Consider the following 25,302-nt stretch of genomic DNA (forward strand, 5'->3'; position numbering starts at 1 on the left):
GCTTCTACTCTCAGGATGAGCATTGGTCTATTTAGCTTGCACAGAAGATATTTTCATTTGTGTTTTATATAGGATGGAACTGTGAGAAGTCAAGCAGCCTACCCAAGGCACTGTGCCTGTGAGCAATTAGAGGACATGTTTAAATGAAGGCATGGGGGGCTGCAAAGCCCCCTGATAGGAAGAATATTCTCTATGTGCAGTATGGCCATCCACATCAATGTTCACTATGGACCTTGAATTTGCCTTGTTGGTTCATAAGCATCTAGAAGGTGGATCTGGTCCTAAAGAGCACACCATATTCTAAAGCTGGACATGGTGGTGCACATCTGAAACCCCAGCACTTGGAAGTAGAGGCAGAAGGACCATAGGCTTGAGGCCAACCTGGTCTACATAGTGAGGTCATGTCTCCCTGCCAGTTTGCCCTCTCAGAAATGAGAGAGAGAGAGAGAGAGAGAGAGAGAGAGAGAGAGAGAGAGAGAGAGAGAAGGGGTAGGGGAAAGAAGGAAGGGAGGGAGGGTCATGGTCCAATGGTTGCTTAGTAAAAACAGGCACAATTTCCCCACTTTCTAGGTAGCTGGATCCTGGGAAGAACACTGCCTCCCAGAGATAACAGTGTACAAGCATCTTGTACGTTTTGAGGAAAACATTCTACAGGTGTACCAGTGTCAATAAGGTAAATCCTATTTCCAGTATGGTATGCTTTCAGAAATTGGCAACATGATCAGAACATGTGCAGCCTTGCTTGCCACCTTGGTTCAGTCTCAGGCATTAGCTGGAGCAGTGCGGAGCGCTACTCAGAGAAGCACACCGGCTGGTTTGACCTTCCTCTTTTCCTCAAAGCTTGGCCCAGGATGATTAGCATAACTGCACTGCCTTTGGTGTTACTGTATAGTAAACAAGACAAATGATGCAGTATCCTTCAAAGGTTACTATGAGAACCCCAAGAAAAAAACACCTTTAGATTTCCTTGCAAAGCTCCTAAAACATGGTAGATGCTCCACGAGAATTAACTAACTCGCCAAACATCTGAGTTGAAAAGACTTGTCAATAACTAAATTTTTTGAGCTGACTTCAGAAGAGCTCCAAGATTTATTTAGTGAACAAAATGAGTTTAAGAAAGATATTTATCTTTCTTATGGTTTTTAACTGTTTGTGGAGGGAGAGGGGGGAGATCAGGAGGTAAATACAACTTCAGCCATTGATTTCATATGCTTCTGTATTGTCCGAGGTTTACAATAGATGCACGTACTTCAATATTATTTTTATAAAACAAGAGTAAATAACAAGTAAAGAGGTGCTGAACCTTTGCCAGTGCAGAATAGATTCTAACGCTGTTAAGGAATGATTCCCCCCAGCGCAAAGTGCTCTCTCAACTCTTTTCTGTACACATAGATCAGGCTACCCTCGGGCTACGTCAGAGATGCTTTTCGTGTTGTGAGCAGTGGCTGACACACAACACCACAAGCCGTCACAGTGGAGAGAGGAAATGTCAGAATGCTCAGTACATCTGTTATCACTGCTCCCTCCCACAAGGCTCAGGAAACATCACAGAAGAGGGTGCAAAAAGACTGCAAGAGTCAGAGGTCATGGAGAAGTGAGCAAAACAGTGCCTTCCGGGTATGACAAGACCACTGCGCTCATGAGCTCACAGCAGCTGTGGTTGCCATCAACAGACATGTACAGGTTCAAGCCGGTCATGTACAGGTTCAGCACAGAGTAGGGATGGACTTATGAGCCCTGACTCCTGGCTGAGAGCTATTGACAGGTGATGGTTTCTGGAGAAGGGAAAGTCAGTTTTCTTCAGGAGTGTGGCTCCTGGTAGGTTGACCACAGACTAGCGGACGGCCCTATACCCAGGAGCTTATGGAAAACACAAATTAGACTGAATGGCTTATTAAGAAAAAAAAGGGGGACATGAAGCTGTAGAGAGGTGGGGAGATGGAGCTGATTGCAGTTAGGGAAAGAAGAAGTTGTAGTGAGTTTTATTTTAAAAAATTACGCTACATGGAATTCTTAAGAATGAACAGAAAAATTAATAAAAAAGAAACAGTCCACCATAAGCTGGAAGAAGACAAACATACAAACAGGCACATATAACAAGATGTAAAATATATTTCTGCATATATATTCAATATGCATATACATATGCAATAATTATTAATAGAAAGCCTTTAAATTGAGAATGGAGGGTATTGGAGGTATTTGAGGGAGCTTATCTGAGGAAGGGCTGAAGGGAGATAAATAATTTTATGAATAAGGGGACAACACATATAAGATGCTTTTTGAAAGTGCTACATGATGGGAATGACAAAGTGGAAACACTAAGAAAGGAAAGACTCCTCCAGGGTGCCGGAATCAGACAAAAGTGGTAGGGTTATAACCTATGTTTGACTGAAAGGACAGGCCTGTGTGAATTTTGAGAGTGTCTAGTGAAGACAAGATTATGGAGTAGAAATCTACACATTTGTTACACTTAATCTTGATTGTCAATGCAATAGGATTAAGAATCACCATGGAAACAATGTCTGTGAGGGATGGTCTAGATTATGTTAATTCAGGTAGGAAGAATCATTCCCTAATGATAGACAGTACCATTCCAAGGGCTGGGTCCTGGACTAATGAGGAAGAGAAAGCAAGCTGAGAAGAAGCCTTCATCACTCCTGCTTCTTCACTGCACATGCGTTGCCACCAGCTGTCCCTTGGAGGTCCTGCCGCCATGTCTTCCTCTCCACGACAGACTGTGTCTCCTTGAACTGTAGCCAAAGCAAACTCTCTTCCCTTACTCAGCTCCTTGCCAGCATTCCATTACAGCAATAAGGAAAATAACTATTGTGGCATCCATCCATGTACATATTCAAACATTTAAGAACCTACTGTATGTCGGGTACTATTGTTAGAACCCTCTAGGGAGACAAAATGTTACACCCCTCAGCGCAGCGACTTGCAAGGGTGGATACTTATTTTTCACTGCAAAATTACTTTTCATTTATCATGTTAAATTTTTAATAGTGTAATTGGGCTTATTTATACAAATAATCATTCAGGCCACCCTCAGATCCCAAGTGAAATGAGCAGAAACCCTGTCATTGCTGTCACCCTTCAGAAATGTTCACATTATAAAGAAAAGTGTCACTTTGCAAATGTACTTTTTCTTCCTTGACATTCTGAACCTTCACTTTACAAACATAAGCCAGACACACCCACCTTCAAAGGCTTTACAGCACAGTGATGGCATCTATCTGCATAGATCATGGTAAAATGCCTCCGCAAGGGTTCTCATCCATGAAAACCTAAGGGAAGAAATAATGGAAAGCAAAGTCGAATTTATTAAATTGTTCTTTTATTGTACCTGCACAATCATTTCTTTCCTGATTTCCACAGGCACACAAGAAAACCAAATTAAGTCTTGGATTTATTGCCTGCTTTGGGCATCTTGACATCTATTGCGTAAACCTAAGTCTGTTTCCTTGCAACTGTTGTCAGAGGCATCTTGTGTCTCTCACTGAGAAATTATATAACAAAGAGACAAAGGAGATTAAGGCACTAGACAAAGCAGGCAGCATCAGTAGAACTGGCATTTCCCCACCATAAGATAGCTCTCCTGTTTCTCAGATCAGATTGTTTTGTTTTTTTTTCAACCGTAGCAATATATTATTTTAAGAGACAGTGTTACAACATAATGGCACAGGAATGTAAAAAGGAAAATAATGGAACAGATGCATTAGGCAAACACCAGCAAAAAGAATGAAAATATAGAAGGCAAATAAGTAAAGAGACTGGTGACATAAGAGTAAAAGGAACAAACCATCAAGGGAATGCGGCAAATTATAAGCTTCTGTGAGTCTAACAACAGAACGCACAAACAGAAATAATAAGGCAGTTGCAAGAACAAATGGAGGAATCCAAGTCATAGCCAGCAATTTTAACATATCTACACGAGAAGCAGACATTTACAGAAACCACCAAAACTTGAGTAGGAAGAGAATGTTCCAATTATAAATGTAATGATAATGGATATGCATTACTTTCCAAGTTGAATAAATAAAAAAATATCTACCTGGCAGGACATTTTCAAGTACCCATGACTCATTCACATAAATTGATCACAAACAGTTGACAAAGGAGTTCAATAAAATTTGAAGAAATAATAATTTCCTAACCACAAAGACACACAAAAAGTTGGAAATTAGTAATTGGGGCAAAAACCCAGGTGTTTAGAAAGCTTTAAGGATATGCCCAATAACTCATCAGTTGAATGAGTTCTTAGGACAGAATAAAGATTATACTTTAGAACCAAGTGATAGCTAGTCTGCATAAAAATATTTTTGTGTTATGAAAAGATACACAATGAAGCCAAGTTGACATCAGAACTTGATATATACTCATTAAAATAAAAAGAGTCAAGAATGGCGGAACACGTTTGTAATCCTGGCCCTCCTACACACTGGAGGCCAAGGAAGGAGCACTGAGGTAAATTTGAGACTACTCTGGCCTACAATAAGGAAAAGGAAGAAGTGGAAGTTAGGGGAGAGAGTAGAAATATAGAACATGTGGGGGCTGGAGAGATGGTTCAGCTGTTAAGGGCACTGGTTTGATTCCAAGAAGGTATGTGGCAGGTCACAGCTTTCTGTGATGCCAGTCATAAGGGATCAAATGCCCTATACACCATCTTGAGGTCTCCACAGGCAGCAGGCACACATGTGACACACAAATGTGCATGCAGGCAAAACACTCATATATGGACAATTGTTTTAAAAGAGTTTTTAAAAGGAACATGGAAACTTTGTTGAATTAAATTTGCATACATATTTTTATAAATCAATATTCACAATGGATACATTTTAGAGATAATTGAGAGAAAATTGGCTACAAGTCTCAAAAACCCATAAAGCTCTGGGCAGTGGTGTTGCACACCTTTAATCCCAGCGTTTGCGAGGCAAAGGCAGGCAGGTCTCTATGAATTGGAAGCCAGCCTGATCTACAGAGTGAATTCCAGGACAGGTAGGCTACGCAGAGAAACCCTGTCTCAAATGCTGGCTAGGTTGTGGAGAAAGGGGAACACTCCTCCATTGCTGGTGGGCATATAAACTTGTAGAGCCACTTTAGAACTCAATCTGGAGGTATCTCAGAAAATTGGCAATCAATTTACCTCAAGACCCAGTTATATCACTCAGCATACACCAGAGATGTTCCATCCTACTGCAAAGACACTTGCTCAGCTATGTTCATAGCAGCTTTATTCTTAATAGCCAGAAACTGTGTACAACCTAGATGTCCTTTAACCATTTCTTTAAGTGCTTCTTGGCCATTAGAGATTTCTCTGTTAAGAATTCTCAGTTTAGCTCTGTACCACACTTTTTAATTGGATTATTTGATTTGTTGGTGTTTAATTTCTTGAGTTCTTTATATATTTTGAATATTAGCCCATGGTCTGATGTAGGATTAGTGAAGATCTTTCCCCAATATGTAGGCTGCCATTTTGTCCTATGGACAGTGTCTTTTGCATTACAGAAGCTTTTCAGTTCTGTGAGATCCCATTTATTAATTGTTGCTCTTAGTGACTGAGCTGTTGGTGTTCTGTTCAGGAAGTTGCCTCCTGTGCCAATGAGTTCAAGGCTCTTCCCCATGTTCTCTTCTATTAGATTTAGTATGTCTAGTTTTATGTTGAGGTCTTTGATCATTTGGACTTGCATTTTGTGCATGGTGATAAATATGGATCTATTTGCATTCTTCTACATGAAGACATCCAGTTAGCAGCACCATTTGTTGAAATGATTGCTTTCCTTTTTTCTTCCATTGTCTAGTTATAGCTTCTTTGTCAAAAATCAGGTGTCTGTAGGTGTGTGGATTTCTTTCCGGGTCTTCTATTTGATTCCCTTGAACAAGCTGGAGACCTGGGCTGGGGAGGCTCTTGGGAAGTATGGAGGTGGCCCTAGCTGAGACTCCTAGCAGCGGGGGATAGTGAGACTGAAGGGGCCACATCCTGTAGCCAGGCAAGACCTCAAAACCCTCAGCCCAAAAATTTGTCCTGCAGGAATGTGCAGGGATAAAAGATGGAGCAGAGAGTGAGGGTGTGGCCAACCAATGACTGGCCCAACTTGAGACCCACTGCATGGGAGAAACCCAACCCCTAACATTATTAATGATACTCTGCTATCCTTGCAGACAGGAACTTAGCATAACCGTCCTCTAAGAGGCTTCATCCAGCAAATAATGGAAACAGATGCAAAGACCCACAGCCAAACAATAGGCAGAACTTAGGGAGTCTTGTGGAAGAGTTAGGGGAAGGACTGAGGGAATTGGAGGGGTCAAAGACATGACAAGAAGATGTACAGAGTAAACTAACCTGGGCCCATGGTGGCTTATACAGACTGACCCACCAGCCAAAGAGCATACATGGACTGGTCCTAGGCCCCCTATACATATGAAGCTGATGGGCTTCTTGGTCCTCAAGTGGGTCCCATAACAATTGGAGTTTTCCTATGACTTGGACTCTGTTGCCTCCCTCTAGATCCCCTTTCCCTAACAGGACTGCTTTCTGTTGCCTCAATGAAAGAGAAGGCACTTAGTCCTGATGAGATTTGATGTCCAGGGTGGGTCAGTGGAGTTGTGGGAGGGGAAGTGGGTGGGAAGGTGGGGTGGGGAGGAGAGAAAGCAATGGGGTTTCAATTGGAATGTAAAATGAACAAACAAATAAATTAATAAAAACAAAAACAATAACAAAAACAGTGATATCATTAAATTTGCAGGCAAATGGATGGAACTAAAAAAAAAAAATCATCCTGAGTAAGGTAACCCAGACCCAGAATGACAAACATGGCATGTGCTCACTTAGAAGCAGATATTAGTTACAAAGTAAAGGATAATTGTGCTATAACCCACAGACTCTGAGAGGCTAACATGGAGGACTCATGGGGAGATGCATGGATCTCTCTGGAAAGGGGAAATAGACTAGATAAAGAGGGTGGGCTGGAGGGTGGGAACAGGAACAAGAGGGATCAGGTGGGGGGAGGACGAAGAGGAGAGAGTACGTGGAAAGACAACTGGAATTGGGAAGCCAAGTCTGGACAAAGTAGAAATCTAGTGCAATGGAAACTCCCAGGAATGCATTAGCGTGAGCCTAGCTAAGACTCCTTGTAACAGGGATATGGAGCCTGAACCAGTCATTTCCCAACAAGGCAAGATATTTAGTAGAAGGCCTGCAACATCAACCCAGCCACAAAACCTTTGGCCTACAATTTGTCCTGTCATCATGATATGCTGGGGCACAGACACTGTGAGAGTGGCCAACCCATGGCTGGTCCAGCTTGGGATCCATGCCACAAGAGGAGACCGAGAATAAAACCAAAAAATGCCCAGAAGGAAAAAAAAAAAAAAAAAAAAAAAAAAAGGAATGATTCCTAATGACTGCTATACTCGGAGACAAGAGCCTGGCAGAAAATCTCCATCCAGCAACTGATAAAAACATATGCAGAGATCCACAGAACTCAGTGGACCCTGCAGAGGGGGAAGAAGGATTGTAGCAGCCAAAAGGACAAAGGATACCACACACACACACACACACACACACACACACACACAAATCCACAGAATTAACAAACCTAGATTCATAGGGGCTCGCTGAGACTGAACCTACAGTCAGGAGGCCTGCATGGGTCTAGCCTAGGCCCTCTGCATATATGTAATAGGTCTAACCTAGGCCTTCTGCATATATGTAGTAATTATGTAGCTTGATGTTTTTGTGGGACTCCTAATAGAGGGAGTGGGGGCTGTTTCTGACTCTCTTTCTTTTTTAAAAAAATTATTTATTATGTGCTCTTCTGCCAGAAAAGGGTACCAGACATCATTATAGATGGCTGTAAGCCACCATGTGGTTGCTGGAAATTGAACTCAGGACCTCTGGAAGAGCAGCCAGTGCTCTTAACCTCTGAGCCATCTCTCCAGCCCTGGTTCTGGCTCTTTTACCTGCTTTTGGAGCCCTCATCCTCTTACTGAGTTGCCTTGTCCAGCCTTAATATGTGGTGAGGTACCTAGTCTCACTGTAACTTGATATGCCATGTTTGGTTGATATCCTGGGAGGCCTGCCATTTTCCAAAGGGAAATGGAGGAAGAGTAGATGGGAAGGGGAGAGGGAAAGGAAAGGGGGAAAGACTTGGAGGAAGGGAGGGAGGGGAAACTGTGGTCAGGATGTAATAACATATGTGAGCATAAATTAATAAAAATATATGAGGGGACAGGGAATCATGTGCCACTGGGGTGCATGATGTGGAATTCACCAGGAAGCAATAAGTCAACATACATACATACATGAACATGCACGTCAATAACGAATATTCCTCAGTACACTGAAAATCTTATACTTCTAACAATTTCATTTCAGTAAAACAAAGTAAAATTTATTGTGAAATTTTGATGCCCACCCCCCAGGAGGAAAGCCCTGTTCCCCCGTCACTGTCCCTGTTATCTACACAGGCACAGCTCAGGCTGGTCCGGGAGGCTTTCCCCACATCTGCTTGTCTCCTCTGATCCTTCATGGCCTTCCCTGTCCTCTTTCCCTCTTGAAGTTTTCCCTCCTGGCTCCTACCCTGTCTTTTACTTGCTGGTTCACTTTAATGGCAAATGTGATAGAGAAGGCGTCTTCATCTTTACTTCCTTGGAGTCTGAGATAAATTCATCCCACACAGATCGTTACTGTCTCCTTTTGCAGTGCTTCATTTATACCCTGATCATAGCAAGTTTAGCAAACTCTGCCAATCCCACTGGGCTGGTCGCACTTTTCTCTGTACTTCGTTAATTGAGAAAAGAGCAGGATAACTGCTGACAGGGGCCTTCCCTAAAATTTAAAGGCACTAAGTTCCACCTACACGCCAGGGAGATAGAGAGTGCTTATTTCAGAGAAAGGTAAATTAAGTGCACCAATGTATATCTTGGCATCAAAAAGATTTACCAATAAAAAGAATTTTATTAACTTTTTTCTGGACATTATTTTTACTAATATACAAAAGCTGCATGCTTTATTAAACCCCTGTCATCTCTCCTCCAGATGTGGTCTTTGGTTTTTGACATTATACAGACTCAAGGGCTACACTTAGCTTAACCAATTTCTGAATGTTCCATGACGATTTCATGTTTGCACTTTAAGTAAAACATAAGTAAGTGTTCTTGTAGTGAGCCTCCCTGTCCCACACTTACTCACACCAACTGAGACTCTTAGGAGCAGAGTAAAAGGATAAAATTGATAGCGTGCCACCCGGCTTCCTTAATAGTAGTTTTACGTAATCATGTTAAGTACAAGTAATGTCAGATAATTGATATTAAGATAAAACTTAAAAATCAGTTTATCAACCTGAAAGAGTTTTTAAGTTAGTAATCCTTCTCATGGTTAAAAGTATAAAATATTGCAGTATTGAATAAATTTTATGATTTATTTATTATATCAAGAACTGAGTACATTCATAAGTACATTTCTGAGTTTAACTTGTTCATAAAGCTTCTATTCTATACTTAGAATAATGTATGGTGGGGCAGTTTCTTTAACATTAACAGGCTTGGTAGGGATGCCTAGAGAATTTGCCTCTATCCATCCTCTCAGCTGAGTTTCACTGTACTAAGAAATCAACCTTAAAACAAAAACAAGAAGCAATTGGAAGTTCTGTTCTTTCCATATAGCCAACTACGAATCATATAAGTAAATGACATGGAAGAGAGCCCAGGAAGATGCATGCCACCGATATTTCAATGGTCCAGGAGCAGCAATAATTTATTCTTCAGAGGAGAAGTTGGTAATGGTGTCTTTCCATGGTCTATGAAATGATTTATCGCACTATGGTAGAACTCTTCAGCTTCAAGAAGGAATCTGAAAATTGTATGCTATTATAAATACATTTCTGGGCTCAACTTATTAGTGCATAAAACTTTCCTACAGTTAGAATAATTTGCTTAGGGTATTTTCTTCAATATTAAATTGTTAGGTGAACATTTAAAGCATCAATGAAAATAGCACATTGTAGACACACAAAGGTCATACCTATTTCCATTTTGGCCAACAAATCCCATCACATCATGCCCTTGGCATCCAGCCTACACTTAATGTTAAATAACAAAGAAAAAGCTTTGCTTAGGAGTGATCTCCCATGTCACCAGCAGTTGCTGCTGCATTCATCCTCCTTCCTCAACACACTTTCGAGGGTAGCTTCATCCTGCACCACGCAGAACCGTGGGACCATCCACATGATCGAATACGCTTAAACTTTCACGGACAAATTATGGTGTTCTAGGCTCTGTTTTAATTTATTTTAAAAAAACAGAATAGATTAATCCATATTTTTGTTCTTAGGACTAGCAATGACCAAAGTATTTTTCTATGCAGCATGAAACAAAATTAAAACAGAATGGATTAATCCATATTTTTGTTCTTAGGACTAGCAATGACCAAAGTATTTTTCTATGCAGCATGAAACAAAATTTAAAATAGATGTTTCTTTTAGATAATTCTGTACAAAGGCCCTCTAAATGATGTCTGATGTTGCTGCTTCTTTAGATATTTACTTTGGTGAATTAAATTAATTAATTCAGTGAGAGATTAAAAAACAGAGAAGACAGGTTGGCAACACAGCTCAGAGCATAAAGGTGCTTGCTACCATGTCTGACAATCCAAGTTCAAACCCTAGGATCCACATGGAGGAAGGAGAGAATTAACTCCAAAAGTTTTTCTCTGACCTCTGCTTGCAAGCCTTGTCATGAGGTTCCCAAATACATACAAAGAGAGGGAAAGGAGGGTTGTAAAAGAGGAAAAAGAGAATAAAGAAAGGAGAAAGAGAGAGAAAGAGGAGAGACAAACACACAGAACAGTGTTTCTAAAAGCAGAGAAGACATTAATGGTAGATGGTCTCCCTGGATCCCTAACAGTTCTGCTACTCCTGGAAGCAGGAGCTTTGGCAGCCTGGACGTCTTTGCCAGGCTGGGGACAGAAGGCAGAGATATGGGATTGATGGGCAGAAGAAAGTGATGGCCTCATGAAGCTTTGTCACCCACAGTGCCAAGAGGAGTCCACCATTGTCTCCGATCCAGGTGTGTCTTGCCTTTTAACAACCTGAATAAAAGTGTGGAAGGCTGAGTTGTGAGCTAACACGTGGATAAAATCTCAGGTCAGGGTTAGGGTTAGGGTTCTAGACAGTGCACTACCCCCCCCCCAAAAAAAACTGTAAAAAGGAGCAATTGTTTTTTTTACCAAGAAATAGCTTCATATAAATATAAGCAGTTGAAAGTGAAGCCTGCAGAATTTTCAAGGTATAGGAGAGAGTTTGAATGGAAGAGAAAGGCATGAAGGTGTCACTGTTTGAGTCCTACTTTTCTGATGATTCTTTTCCACTACCTTGTGACATCTATGTATTTCATTCCATGTGTTTTTAATCACTTGCCACAATTTTCTCTGCAATATGTTCTTTCTTAGGAAAGGGTAGTCCCACCTGTGATGGATAATAGAAATTGCCAACTTGACAAGATCTCTAGGAGAAAAACCTCTGGATGTCTGCGAGGGAGCTTCGAGACTGAGCTAACTCAAGTGGGAATATTCTCCCTAACTGTGGCAGCACCGTCCTGTGGACTTGGATCCTGAGGTATGATTAAGGGGGGAAGAGGAAGCTAAACGCCAGCATTCACATGCTCTCCCTCCTCTCTGAAGATGCAACGTGCGCAGCTGCCTCCTCTGTCTGTCTTGATGGGCCTCACCTTCACGCTGTGAGCCAAAATAAGCCTTCCCCTCCTTAAGTGAGTGTTGTCAGGTATTTGTCATAGCAATGAGAAAAGAGTAGCTAATACAGCCAGACAAGGGACAGCCACCTCTTCCCGAGGCAGTGAGCAGGCTTTAAACAGTTAAAAAATGATTAAAACAACTATCAGCGAATCACAGGTTCTTAATGCAAGCGCTCCTTCTGAGGTCGGGTTTCCTATAAACAAGCAAAGATTCGACTTCATGATCGGCAGCTACCGGATTCGCCCTTACTGTTCTTGCTGCCTTGAGCAAAAGGGATTATCAGTCAAACACCCAGATGACCCACCCTTATGCCCTTATACCTGTACTCCTTAGAAAGCTCAGTGAAGCTGCATAATCATCAGAACCACTTACTCCTGAGAGCTTGCACTCACTCAGCCAGGACTGTTTCAAGCGGTTTGGGTGTAAATTTCTTGCCAACCATTTCCATCAACCCCAAAGAGGACGCACTTCCTCTGACAGCCCTGCAGAGGGACTACAGTGAGTGGTGCAAAGGGGACAGTGGCCCGGTTGCTTTAAACAGGAACTCTCCCTGGCGTGAAAACTTGTGTCACCAACACCCTTTCTCTGGACACCCACGCAGGCCGTTGGTTCACTTGCAGAGCCCAACAGGAGACGCGTTCTTGTGTTGCCTCTCCTAGTGATGCGAGTTCAGATCGATAAAAAGCTCTTCAGTGGTCTTTCCTCACCTCCCTTCAGCAGAGCAGGCTGAGCTGGTGACACTAAGAAAGTGGCAGAGACAGCTGAGCAAGCGGCTGGCAGGCTGAGCTGCAGAAGCGGCAAAACTACGGGCTTGGCAGCTGAGTAAAATGAAGAACCGAACCGCGGAGAGCACCGGGTCTGTGAAGGTGGGCCCACAGGAACAGTGCCACCTTCACCGCGGCAGCAGTGTGGAGGGCGGGAGGCTGGTGGCTACAGCTTTATGCAAGCCTTGACAACCGAAAAGCTGGAGCTAGGGAAACGTCTCAGACAGTGATAGCAGAGTGGCCGTGGCAACAGTTGAAGCCAAGGCCACAGCACCAATGATAGCACCAGAAGCAGGAGCAATGGCGGGAGAGATCAGGGATCTTAGATCCTGATCTAACGCCTAGAAGCTGTAATGTTAGCCACTGCTAGGAAATGAGCAATCCTGGAGCCTATGCCAGCAAGTCGCAGTGACAGCCTCCACAGTGACTGAGGAGCCCTGACTCCCTGTGTCTACACAAGAGCTGGAGCGTTTGTAGAGCTCAGATGTCCCAGTATCCCAGTTCTGTGAGATAAAACACTATACAGTACCACCTGCTGCTGCTGCCCGTGGTGGTGCTTGCAGATGCTAAGGTGGACAAACACCAGCACTACAAGTTTCTCACTTGTGTTCATGGTTTCTATCTGGGTAGAGCAAAAGGATCCCAGACTGCCGATCGGTAACACCCCTGTGACTTTAGCTATCAAACATGCACCTCTGTCCTACACTCTTACTCCCAGTTCTATCAGGTTCCTTCCAGCTGTCTGTCCAATATATTTCATAGGTGACTCAAATGTAAAATATACACATTCAATCCATTCTGTCTCTTCCCCATCTCATATTCACTAGGCTCTTCTTCCCTCCCCCCCCCAACCTCATCCCAGCTGTTAATGGGATCATCACTACCAACGTCCCAAACAGCTGAGCAAAATGATGCAGCTTAGTAAATAAGTCTGTTGATAAAACCCACACTTGTCTGGAAGTTGATCTGTCCCTTCAAAGTCACCTTGCTTCACCTCTAGTCTGACTTACCATAGACTGATATAAGAATTCAATGTTAATTGTTTGTTTGTTTGTTTTCGGTCTTTATATACTCCTCTGTGTACTAATTACATGGCTGCACACACTGGATGTCTTATGGTCGGATTTGCCTTTTGTTTCCATAAAGCCATGTTTATTTCTGGAGAACTGCTTCATCCATGATGGGAATGAATTAATCAAGTTCTGAGGATCTTAGCTCCTTAATAAGTTCCTTAGATCTGTTCCCTGTTTACACTTCTGAGAATATATTATCCTGGCTAAACCCTCTGTGATCTGTCATCAGATGCTTCTCTTGTCTCTGACTTGTCCTCCATTTTTTCAGACCAACCCCTTCAAATCTACTTGTGTACTCTTTCCAAAATTCAGATGTGATCTCAGTAATCCCCCCGTATTCTAGGAGCCCTAGTTTTCATCTGTAGATCATCCATTATAGGTCATCTTCTGTGATTAAGATGGTGTCCCTTCTCAGGATGGGCATGGCCCTTTTGTGGTTTGAATCCTGTCTAATTCTCTTACTCATCTCTTTAGTCTCTACCTCAGACCTCAAGATACTGCAAAACCAAACTGACTGCAGTAATTCTCTCATGCAATGGGCTGCTCTAGCTTCAATGGTGTTAGTCACACTGGCCCTTTCCTAGCCTTCTTCCCACGTCTTGTCATGGTCTGGAGCCTTGTATGGTTGTAGGATTCTCTGGCAGGCCATCTTCTCTGGAGAGGTTGGATTACTTTCCTGATTCTCAACAGGCAGGAAACTCCCCTTGCAATTTGCAAAATACCACCCTTCTTATCCCTACCTTTTCCTCACCGGGTTGTAATTATAATGTTTATGGCTCTCCCATGAAAGCACATTTCTGTCCCCACTGGCTTAGAGGGCGCCTCGAATATTATAAATACTTATTGAATAAGTGGGTAGATTGATGGATGGATGAAGAATGTGTAATGAGCAATGGGCATTTATGTGCCCATTTAAACAAAGTGTACTTTAAAAGTTGATCACATTATTGTCTGTTTCCCTTTGGAAGGATGTTAGTTACTATAATAAATATTCCAACACTAGAACACATGTGACTGCTTCAAGAGTATGAATACTTTCATTTTTTTTCTCTTATTAAACTCTGAAAAAGTAGAAGTGTAACTGATAAATTGAAACACTGTAAATATTTTCAACTCAGTATCTTTACTCTTATTAACTGATATAAAGCATTGGTGATATTAGAAAGGAAGGTAAAAGTCAGATTTTCTGTTAACATTTCATAAATTTGTATTGTTTTTACAGTTCATCCTCATTGTGTCAACTTTTTAAAAATGTGGCAGATGACTTGAGTCCTTGGAAAGGGCCAACAGTGACAAATATAAGTGTGACTAAATTATTCAGCAATATGATGAGAAAATATTTGGAGAGGGTACATGGAATTTTACATTTTTACTACTGTTAAAGTAGTAAAAAAAGATATTTTGAGCATCTGAAGTAGTGCTAGAGAAATGTATCTTAAAATAGATTTTGGATGGGAGCTTGTGGGAGGCAAGCAAAGACGGTACTTCTGTATATGTCAGACCCTTCAACAGGACGCGAGGAGAGCTTGCATAATCACGTTAATGGCATAGCTTCCAGTACATTAGCAGAACAGTTAGAGCAAAGTGAAACTCAATGGTCTCTGCCCCCATGACTCCCTAGTGCCTATTTAAATGCCAGGGGACTGTGAGCACCGATCAACTTAAGCTAGATACCTCCTCATAGGTACTTTATCTTCCCATAAGATTTAATGGTAAGGATGCAGGGAAATTAAAGACATGCTTCTTACTGATTAAAGTCAAGAGAGGAAAAAGGTCACATTCAGGACCATTCTGTGGAGGAAATACAAATACAGGCCTGGATAGAGGTGTGAAAAATAACGGAATGCCCACAGATCTACATCGTAAGTATTTCCTGCTCTTTCCTGACATCCTATGATTCTCACTATTCCCCAGTATGTCACATATTTACCTTATTTTTCTACTTCTATCTGTTATTTTGAAATGTAGACAGAGAACTGGAGATATGGATTAGCTGTTAAAGGCTAGGCTCACAACCAAAAATTCAAGATGTAGGAGGAACTTTTCCAGACTTGTGGTCTTGTGGCTCTCATTAATTATTCTCTTTATTTAAAGACACTATTTTTTATTATATTGATTTCTTTATTCTCTCTCTCTCTCTCTCTCTCTCTCTCTCTCTCTCTCTCTCTCTCCCTCTCCCCGGGTCCTTAGTTTGTTGGTTCTGTTTGGGTAGATTTAGGTCATGTGGCCTTGTTGAGGTAAGTATAGACGGATTTGAGATTTTGAAGATTTTTAGCTCACTCCCTCTGCTTTGAACTTCCAGTTTAAGATGTGAGCTCTCACTGCTGCTGCTGCAGTATGTCTGCCCCCTGCTGCCTCCACCCCACCATCACAGACTCTAACCCTCTGGAGCCATAAGCCCAAATAAACCCTCCTTCCGTAAGTTCCCTCGATCATGATGTATTTATCAGCAATCAAAAAGCAACTAATACAAGGTCCCAGGGACTGAACTGAAGTTGTTCAGTGCCTTCCCCAACCCCCGGAACCATATCGTCAGTCTTCATTAAGTATTCTTGCCCTTTTATAGAACCACTGTGCTTAGTTTTTACTGCTGGTTACTGGATGTTCACAGTAGTGGGAAGAGAGTTCCGGGACTCAAACTTGGGGCTTGAGCATTCTGAGTCTGCACTCACTGTGTCACTGAGCACTGAGTATGCACCTACTGTATCACTGAGCATTGAGTATGCACTGAGTATATCTCCTTTATCACTGAGATATATTCCAGCCCCTACTTGTCCAAATAATTTGTAAATGTCTTCTCTCATTTGGTAAACAATGAAAAAAATAATATAATCTCAGTTTCTAAGCACTATAAATAGAACTTTATAAATGATTTATTAATGTTTTAAAAAGCCTTTAAAAAACATACATTCCAATGCAGAAATTCACCACTTAGGAACTTCTAGTAAGGGGAAAAGTCTTGGCTATACCCAAAGATTTGCCTGCAGGAAAGTCATGAAGGGGTTATTAATAATGGAAACATAATAAATCATTAAAATGTCAAATCAGAAAGAACTGAATGAATCATGATATGATAAAATACTATAGTCATTTTAATGACACATCTTGAAATATATAATAATAACACATAAAATGTTCACCATTCATTGTTAAGTGAGAAAGGTGAGCTTCAACTTTTTATTATAGTTTGACCCCAATTAAGAAGATATAAAGCATTATACATACATACATACTACATACATACACACATACATACACACACACAAGTAGTATATATGCCAAGTCCAAATAGTGGTAGATAGTTAAATTGGGATGATAGAATTATAGCACACTTTTCTCTTGGTTAAACTTTTCCAGGTTTAAATATTTTATGATATACAGACATAACAAACCACATTGGCCCACCGCACCACAAAAATTAAGCAAAACTGAAAATACTCTGATGGGGAAAGCGTTCATTTGCTTCCTAGGTAGGAGTAAGGCATGAATGTTTAAAGACATAGGATCGGGAGTGAGTATAAAATCCACTAGGAGAGTTAAGTGTGGTCTTGTATCATCTAAAGTAAACTAACGTGACACTCTGTGGTGTCGTAGTCAGCACTGAGAAGGGTGAAGGAGGAAATGTCAGCTTTCACCAGCATACACCGGAATCGGGCAGAGGAGCCCAGCACCATCCAGCTGTCTCTCACTGCCCACTGTAGGAGCCAGGAGAAAATGTGTAAGTAGGAATGATGGAGGGATGGGCCTTCCTGGGAGGGTGTTTCAGCAGAGAGCTAAACTCATCGTCTTTCTGGGGAGAGATTTAACTGGAAGCACCCATAAGTGCGACCGACACGGGAGCTCATGAGACTTTGGGTCACCAGAACCAAAGACACACATACAGTCCAAGAAGACCTTTTTTTTTTTTTTCCCTAGCAGTTTAACAATAGATCGTTTTATTTTGGTACTAGTAAAAGCAAGATGAAACTTCTTATAACCTTACTTTGTACCATTAAATAGATAAATTTGTTGAGGAAGAAAAGCTAAATCATGTCATCAGCTACAGACGGTTCTAAGTGTAAAACAAGCTTAGACTATTATTTCACTAGAAACACTGTAGCTAAACTTTGTCTGACCTCTACTTTAAATATGTATTTTTAAAAACCAATTTATTGGACCAGAGACTTTGCCTTGACATACACAAGACCCCCAGTTTGCTTCCTAGCACTGCAAAAGTAAAAATAACAACAGATCCCTAGAAAGCCAATTCATTAACATGCACAATGAACAATTTATTTTTATTTTATGTATATTAGTGTTTTGCCTTCATGTGTCTGTATGAGGGAGTCAGATCCCCTGGTATTGGAATTACAGACAGTCGTGAACTGCTATGTGGGTGCTGGGAATTGAACCTGGGTCTTCTGGAGGAGCAGCCAGTGCTCCCAACCCCTGAGCCATCTCTCCAGCCCTGCAAAATGAATAATTAATGACTCACTAATTTATCCTCATCTTAGACAGTGGTATTAAAGCTTTAGGACTGTACAGACAGCCTCTGCTCATGTAATCTTGCCACTGGGGAGTCTTGCATAATTCCCCAAACTAAACACATTCTCCAACTAAGGTCTTATGTTTGCTTGGAGTAAAAGGACCTTCCACAGAGAATCAACTTTCTCACAAACTAGACCTTATAACCTATGAAGCTATACACATGCATAATCACACACACATATATGATGATTTTGGTAAAGTCAACAATTTAATTCTTGTCATTCACCATTTTATTTCGGATTTCTTGAAGTTTCTATAATTTTCAGCATAATGCTACCTGTTTTGAGGAACTGTCAATACTAAAAACCACAAAAGAATATCTTATGTAAAATCATCTTTCTAGGATGGAGAAATAGCTCAGTAGAGTAAGACCTTTGCCACCAAGCCTAAAAACTGAATTCTATCCCTAGGAATTACATGATGGAACAGGAGAACCAGCTCCTGTAAGTTTCCCTTTGACTTCCACACCGATGCACAGCAGCTTGTGATGTTTTTCTCTGTGGTCCTCCAACGACACTGTAACACCTGTGTTATCTAATAATCTACTCAGGAAAGTCATAGCCTGGATCGAAAGTGAAGAAGAGGGAGACTACAAAAGCAAACTCTTGGTGTTCATTCAGAGGATATATATTTGTTGTAGACATTCACAGATATCATCTGTGCCTACTATACGTCAAATGGTAGGAAGGCTAACAGTGGACATCTTTGAGAGCAATGGTTCTCAACCTTCCCAATGCTGGGACCCTTTTAAAACAGTTCTTCATGTTGTGGTGACCCCAACCACAAAATTATTTTGCTGCTACTTTATAACTATTATTTTGCTACTGTTATGAATTGTAATGTAAATATCTGTGTTTTCTGATGGTCTTAGACAACCCCTGTGAAAGGTTCATTCGACCCCAAGGGGGTAGTGACCTACAGATTGAGAAGTGATGTTTTATTGAGATAAAGTCATAGTAAGAGAGACCACAAGTAAGTTAACCATGCCAATTACTATCACAATTCTAGTCAATAACCATAATCTCTACTCTGTGATGAGTAGAGATCTCAACGACAGTGGGATCAGTTTTTCAGATGAAAGTAAGGAACATTGCCCAAGTGGGTTTGCATCTTAAAAATCTTAATAATAGGGCTGGAGAGATGGACCAGCTGTTAAAGGCTAGGCTCACAACCAAAAATCTCAATAATATCTGGACCTGATGGATTGTTTATGATGGAGAGATGCAGGGAACCTCTGAAGTAACACAGAATGTGCTGAGCTGGAACGTTTATACATTTATCGCTTTTCCTGTACCAAGCATGGTGATAGGAGCTAGAGAAACAGAGAGGAGTCTAACATATCTGTGCCCACAGCTACTTGCTTTCTAGTAAGGAAAGCCAGCATGAAAACAGACAGCAGTTAGCACAGCAGAGGAGGGCATTCCCGGGTACAATAATGTCATAGAAAGGGGTTCTCTTTGGAAAAGGAGGTGTTTTTCAGAATACAAAAACCTAGCGCTAGAAGAGGTGTTCCCCAGGAAGAGAAAAGGAAGAAGGCAGTCTAGGCTGAGAGGGTACCTGTATCATATGATGTCAGAAGGCAACCGATAAAAATGAGTCGGGGTCGGGGGGGAAGATCAGCCACATAAGGGAACATGTGGTTGCCCAAGGGGTTTTATGCTTTATTCCTTGGACAAAAGGGACACGGACATCGTACAAGAATCTAGCCAGGGACTGACTTCTAGGTTACTTCTGGCAAACATAGAACTTATCAGAAAGGAAAAAGCCCGAATTTCCAGAGAAACACGAGGGCCGTGAACTTTGTCATTACGCTTAACTCTGCTTATTATGTGCTCCAGGACTCTGCGATATGGGAAGAGCAGTATGTAATGTTTTTATCTTGCAGAGCTGATAGTGCAGAGAATGGACAAGCTGTGCATTTGTGAACTGTGGGCGCACAGTTAGGAGGCTGGGGTGAGTCTGTCACAGAAGTCCTCGGCTGTCTCCTGCCCAGGTCACCCTTGGGCTTATCAAGGCCAGTTCTGCCAGGCTCGCTGTGGCTCATTCATTCCACAGACTCTTGAGTCATGGAGGGAAGTCCTATGTTAAGGTCTCCTCATTGAGGACTGTTCCTTGACTGTGTGCTGTTTTTCCTAAATCAAAGACCTTCTTTCAATCTGAATTTGTCTCTTCATCTCTTCTCTAAAACTTGTCCTCTCCAATAGCACTTTTTTTTATTGGTTTGTTTCATTTTCTTTCTTTTTTTTTTTTTTTTGCTTTTGTTTTTTTAAATATTTTTTTATTTTTAAATAATTTTATACATTCACTGGTATCCTACCTGTAGCCCTCTCCCTCTTTCCCTCCCAATCCTCCCCTCCCTCCCTCATCTCCTTCCTGCCCCTTTCCAAGTCCACTGAGAGGGGGTGTCCTCCTCTCCTCCTTCCATCTGGCCCCAGCTTTTCAGGTATCTTCAGGATGGTTGCAATGTCCTTATCTGTGGCCTAGCAAGGCTGCTCCTCCCTCAGGGGGGAGAGGAAGCTCAATGAGCCAGACATCAAGTTGATGTCAGAAACAATTCCTGTCCCCTTACTAGGGAACCCAGTTGGATACTGAGCTACCATGGGCTATGTCTGAGCAGGGGTTGTATATCCATGCATGGTCCTTGGGTGGATGAACAGTCTCAGAAAAGTACACAACAAGGACATTTGCTCAACCATGTTTGTAGCAGCTTTATTCGTAATAGCCAGAATCTGGAAACAACCTAGATGTCCCTCAATGGAGGAATGGATAAAGAAATTGTGGTACTTTTACACAATGGAATACTACTCAGCAATTAAAAACAAGGAAATCATGAAGTTTGCAGGCAAATGGTGGGATCTAGAAAAAATCATCCTGAGTGAGATATTCCAGGAGCAGAAAGAGACACATGGTATATATTCACTTATAAGTGGGTACTAGACCTATAAGATAGGATAAACATACTGAAATCTGTACAGCTAAAGAAGCTAAGCAAGGAGGGCCCTGGGTAAGATGATCAATCCTCACTCAGAAAGGCAAAAGGGATGGACATCTGAAGAAGGTGAAAACAAGGAACAGGACAGTAGCCTACCACAGAAGGCACCAGAAAGACTCTACCTAGCAGTGTATCAAAGCAGATGCTGAGACCCATAACCAAGCCTTCAGCAGAGTGTAAGGAATTATATAAAGGAAGGAGGAATTAGTATAACCTAGAGGAAACAGGGAGCCCCACAAGGTCCAATAGCACTTTTAATAACACAGGCTGAACATTCCTAAATTAAAATCCTAAATCAGGAATGTTCAAATATTACATGTTTTTGAGTACTGACAGGGTAAGTGAAAAATTCTAGAGCTGGCCTCAAGTGACAGAGACATTGAAAACAACATGTGAAATTATCTCCATATGTCAATCTTAATATGTCAATATGTACTCAATGACTAGATTCTCGTACAAGCCTTCTGAGATGAACACTATTATTAACTTAACATTGTTCAGAAGAGGAAGCCACAGTTTTCCAAGATCCTGTACAAGAGCAGCACCACTGACTAATCTGCAGGATTGTGCGTATATTTAAATTTGTTTATGTATGTGTGTGGAGGTCAGAAGACAACTGTGCGAGTCAGTTCTCTCTACCCTGTGGATCCTGGAGACTGAGCTCAGGTTATCAAGCTTGGCAGCGAGGTCCTTTATCCATCCAGTCATCCCACTGGTCTGGAGGTGATATTTTTAACTACCTAAAGATTACGCTATGAGACTGGAGAGATGGTTCAGTGGATAAGAGTACTCACTATGCTTCTAGAGGACCTGAGTTTGGTTCCGAGCACCCGTATCAGGAAGCTCACAACTACTTACAACTGGTGCCTCTATGGGCACTAGCGCACATGTGGCATATTTTCTCTCTCCCCCCTCATTAAAAAAAGAAAGAAAACATGTTTATAAACAATCTGCTGCACACTTCCCTGGCTGTGCTAATCAGGTTTCCTTTGTCATAACAAATACTTTAAACAAATCTGGTTATAGTTGGTTCACACTTTCAAAGTTTCTGGTGCGGCCCATATGGATCGGGGCCGCTATGGGGTGGAGCCAAGTGTTCACCTCTAGGAAGCAAAAGAGAGGAAAAGGAAGCCACGTTCCACAGTTTATCCTCCCCAGAGGCACCCCATCCTAGTAACACAGAGCCTCTCATCAGTCTTGACCTCTTAAAGGCTGCACCATCTCTGAGCAGCTCCCCACATCCTCTCATCCTCTCATCCTCTCACGGGCTTCAGGGAAACGTTTAAGATCTAAGCAACTCTAGTTTTGTGTTTTTATATACCCAATATTGGTTTAGTAATCCCCCAAAAGTATTTGGAATATTGTCAGTTCAGTTGATTTTTTTTCTTGCAGTCTTACCAAGGCTTCATCTCATACTTAATGTGCTTATTAAGGATTTCTTTAGGATGGAAAACTTACCAGGAATTGGCTTATGAAAACGGTTTCCCTTAAATACTTGAGATTGAAATGAAATCTTTTATGCCAGGTCAGCAATAAGAGCAAACCTAATGTATGGTCTTCATTGATTTAAAAACAAATCTGATTACACTAATTTTTTTACTTTCTGTCTTGTCGTTAGGTCATAAGTCACCAGTCCTTTTTGGGAGAGAGAACTACTTTTCATATTTTCCAAAGCTTTTAAGTAGAATAGAATGGAAACAGAAAGTGTTTTTTAAAAATCAGCTCACCATGTAAGGACTTAGGATCTACTTAATGGACAAATAAAGGACCCCTGACCTTAGCCAACCTTAGATATTTTCTGTTGTCTTTTTTTTCTTCTTTCTTTCTTTCTTTCTTTCTTTCTCTCTCTCTTTCTTCTCCTCTCTCTCTGAGTCTAAGCTTTATTTGCCGAAATGAATAAGATATTTAGAAAAAATAGCTCGTATTTTTTAGAATGGTATGGTTTTGAAATATGTGAGTGAATCTTAGAATTTTATGAACTGCTAATATAAATCTTTTCCGTCATGACTGAAAACATTAACATGAATGTCACAGAATGAAAAACTTGAGCTGAAGAATTTAGTAGATAATGTAACCAATATTCTGACGTGAGAGGCCCTGGAAGGAAGTGAGGAAGAAAACGGATGTTCACCTTAGCAGCTACTCATCTCTCCTAATTTAACTTCACGTGGGGGCATAAAAAGATTCAAAAGACAAATCCGTGGTGAGCCTGGAAAATTGGAACCTCGCACTCCCTTCTATTGTCCTGAGCTCCGTTGGCAACAGGCAAGCCCTATTTCAAAAACTGTGGGCAACATTATTATGGAAAGTGACCTGTGGGTTGAGTGCCAGCACCGCCTCTCAAGAGCTGTGCCATTTTGCAACATCCCCAAAAAGTTCAGGTAGCAGACTCAGGAAAAGGGATTTATGTCTGACTTAGGCTGGTCACAGTAACTTCCAGCTCCGTCCGTGGTGGGTTGTGGGGTTGCTAAGCACCACGGAAAGCTGGCTCCATAGCGGCCTCGAGCAGGCTCTTTCCCACCCAGGTCCCTAAAGCTAGGACAACCTGCAGTTGCCAGAGGTCCACTGCGGACCACGAAGAGCACTGCACCTCGGGCTCCAGAAAGGACGAGCCAGAGGAGGCTGCAGGGCACGCGAGCGGTCGGACGGGGGAGCGAGAGCCAAAGCTTGCGGAGCGCAGCCGAGCGGGTACCGCAGTCCCGGGAGCCGCCTTGGAGAGAGGGAGAGCTCTTAGCTAGGGAAATGTGCGGAGGGCGGAGCCTGCAGGAGGCGGGACTAGGGAGGCGGGGCCTAGGAGAGATTAGCAAAGGAGGCGGGGCTAGGTGGAGAAAGGCGGAGCTAGAAGAAGGCGTGGTCATTCGGGGGCGGGACATGTGGAAGGCTGAGCCTACCGGAAGGGAGGCGGAGCTACTGGAGGTGGAGCCCGAGTTCCAGGGACGTGAAGGCTGCGCCCCAAAGAGGTGGAGCTGGTTGAGTAGAGGCGGGGCCTGAGTCGAAGAGGCGAGGCCCGCTTTGGGGAGGCGGAGCCTGTCCTCCAGGGAGGCGGAGCCTCCTGTGGGGAGGCGGGCGCGGAGGCGGTGCCGGGGCAGGCTGCGCAGGCGTCCCTTGCACCTTGTTGATTAGTCAGTGCCGGGAGCGCTGCTATGGCGTTCCTCGGACCCGCGGCTCCTCCTTACACTGTGCTCGAGGCGGAGGCTAGGAGGGGGCCGAGGAGGAGGAGGCGGGCGGCCGGCCGTCGCAGCTGCAGAGCCGGGGCCAAGGGAGGCGGAGGCGGAGCGGGAGCCGCCGCAGCCAGCCGGGCCGCCTGCAGTGCTCCGCGGGCTTGAGGGCGCGGGGCGCCAGCCATGCCTCGGTGTGGCCGCTGAAGACTGGGGCCGGCGTCCCCGCCGCTGAGCCTCGCTGCCCGGGGCTGCCCGCGGCGGGAGTGCGGAGCCGCCCGCCCGCCAGCGGTGGCGCGGGCGCGGGAGCGCGGGGCCCGGAGGAGGCGGGGAAGATGGACCCGGCGCCCTCGTTGGGCTGCAGCCTCAAGGATGTGAAGTGGAGCCCAGTGGCGGTGCCGCTCGACCTGCTGGTCAGCACCTACCGGCTGCCCCAGATCGCGCGGCTGGACAGCGGTGAGTGCCTGCGGGGCGCGCGGGTGTCAGGAAGGGTGGGACCAGCGTGTGTGTGTTGGGGGGCGGGGGGGGATCAGTGCTCGCCCCTGGCCGTCTAGTTGGCCCGCCAGGCTGCCGCAGCTCTGGCGCGTTGCTTTCCGCTCCCCCCAGCAGCCGCCGCCAGAGAAGTGCGATTAGAACCCTTGCAGTGCAGTTAATAAGGACACCTTAAAAGAATCAACACCGTGGAAACCTGCAGATAGCGATCTTGGACGCAAGAATTACTCAGTCTGGGAACCCTCAAGTTATCTCAGACAACTTTCTGAGGAAAATAATTGGGCTCTGGGTGGTATCTTGTTTAGGGTGCTCTCTCCTACCGGCTCACCCTGTGTCCTCCAAGAAGCTGCAGATTTCAGACGAGAAGCTCCCAGGTGACCCAAAGAAAACGATCTCGTCTCTTGGAGAGCTTTTACTACAGCTTGTCTATTCCCTTTAACCCAACGAGTGATTTGAGGCTGTGTGCAGAAAACGTCTTTAGCAGAAGTGATGGTATGTTTAAGGTTAATTAGTAGCTTAGCGCACTTCCAGTTTAGGAAAA

The 25,302-nt window shown here is 43.0% G+C and overlaps 1 protein-coding gene across 2 annotated transcripts in view; it reads left to right on the plus strand.

Moving 5' to 3' along the window:
- Positions 1–24,218: 24,218 nt before the first annotated feature.
- The window catches only part of Garem1 (GRB2 associated regulator of MAPK1 subtype 1), a 174,015-nt gene continuing 172,931 nt past the window's right edge, over positions 24,219–25,302 (plus strand). For both annotated transcript variants that reach the window (XM_060377628.1, XM_060377629.1), the window contains exon 1: positions 24,219–24,725. In XM_060377628.1, coding sequence (XP_060233611.1) covers positions 24,605–24,725 — 121 coding nt within the window. In that variant the 5' untranslated portion in view covers positions 24,219–24,604. The remainder of the gene's footprint in view (positions 24,726–25,302) is intronic.

Source organism: Meriones unguiculatus, chromosome 2, assembly GCF_030254825.1.
Source record: "Meriones unguiculatus strain TT.TT164.6M chromosome 2, Bangor_MerUng_6.1, whole genome shotgun sequence".
In the NCBI taxonomy this organism is placed as follows: Eukaryota; Metazoa; Chordata; class Mammalia; order Rodentia; family Muridae; genus Meriones; species Meriones unguiculatus.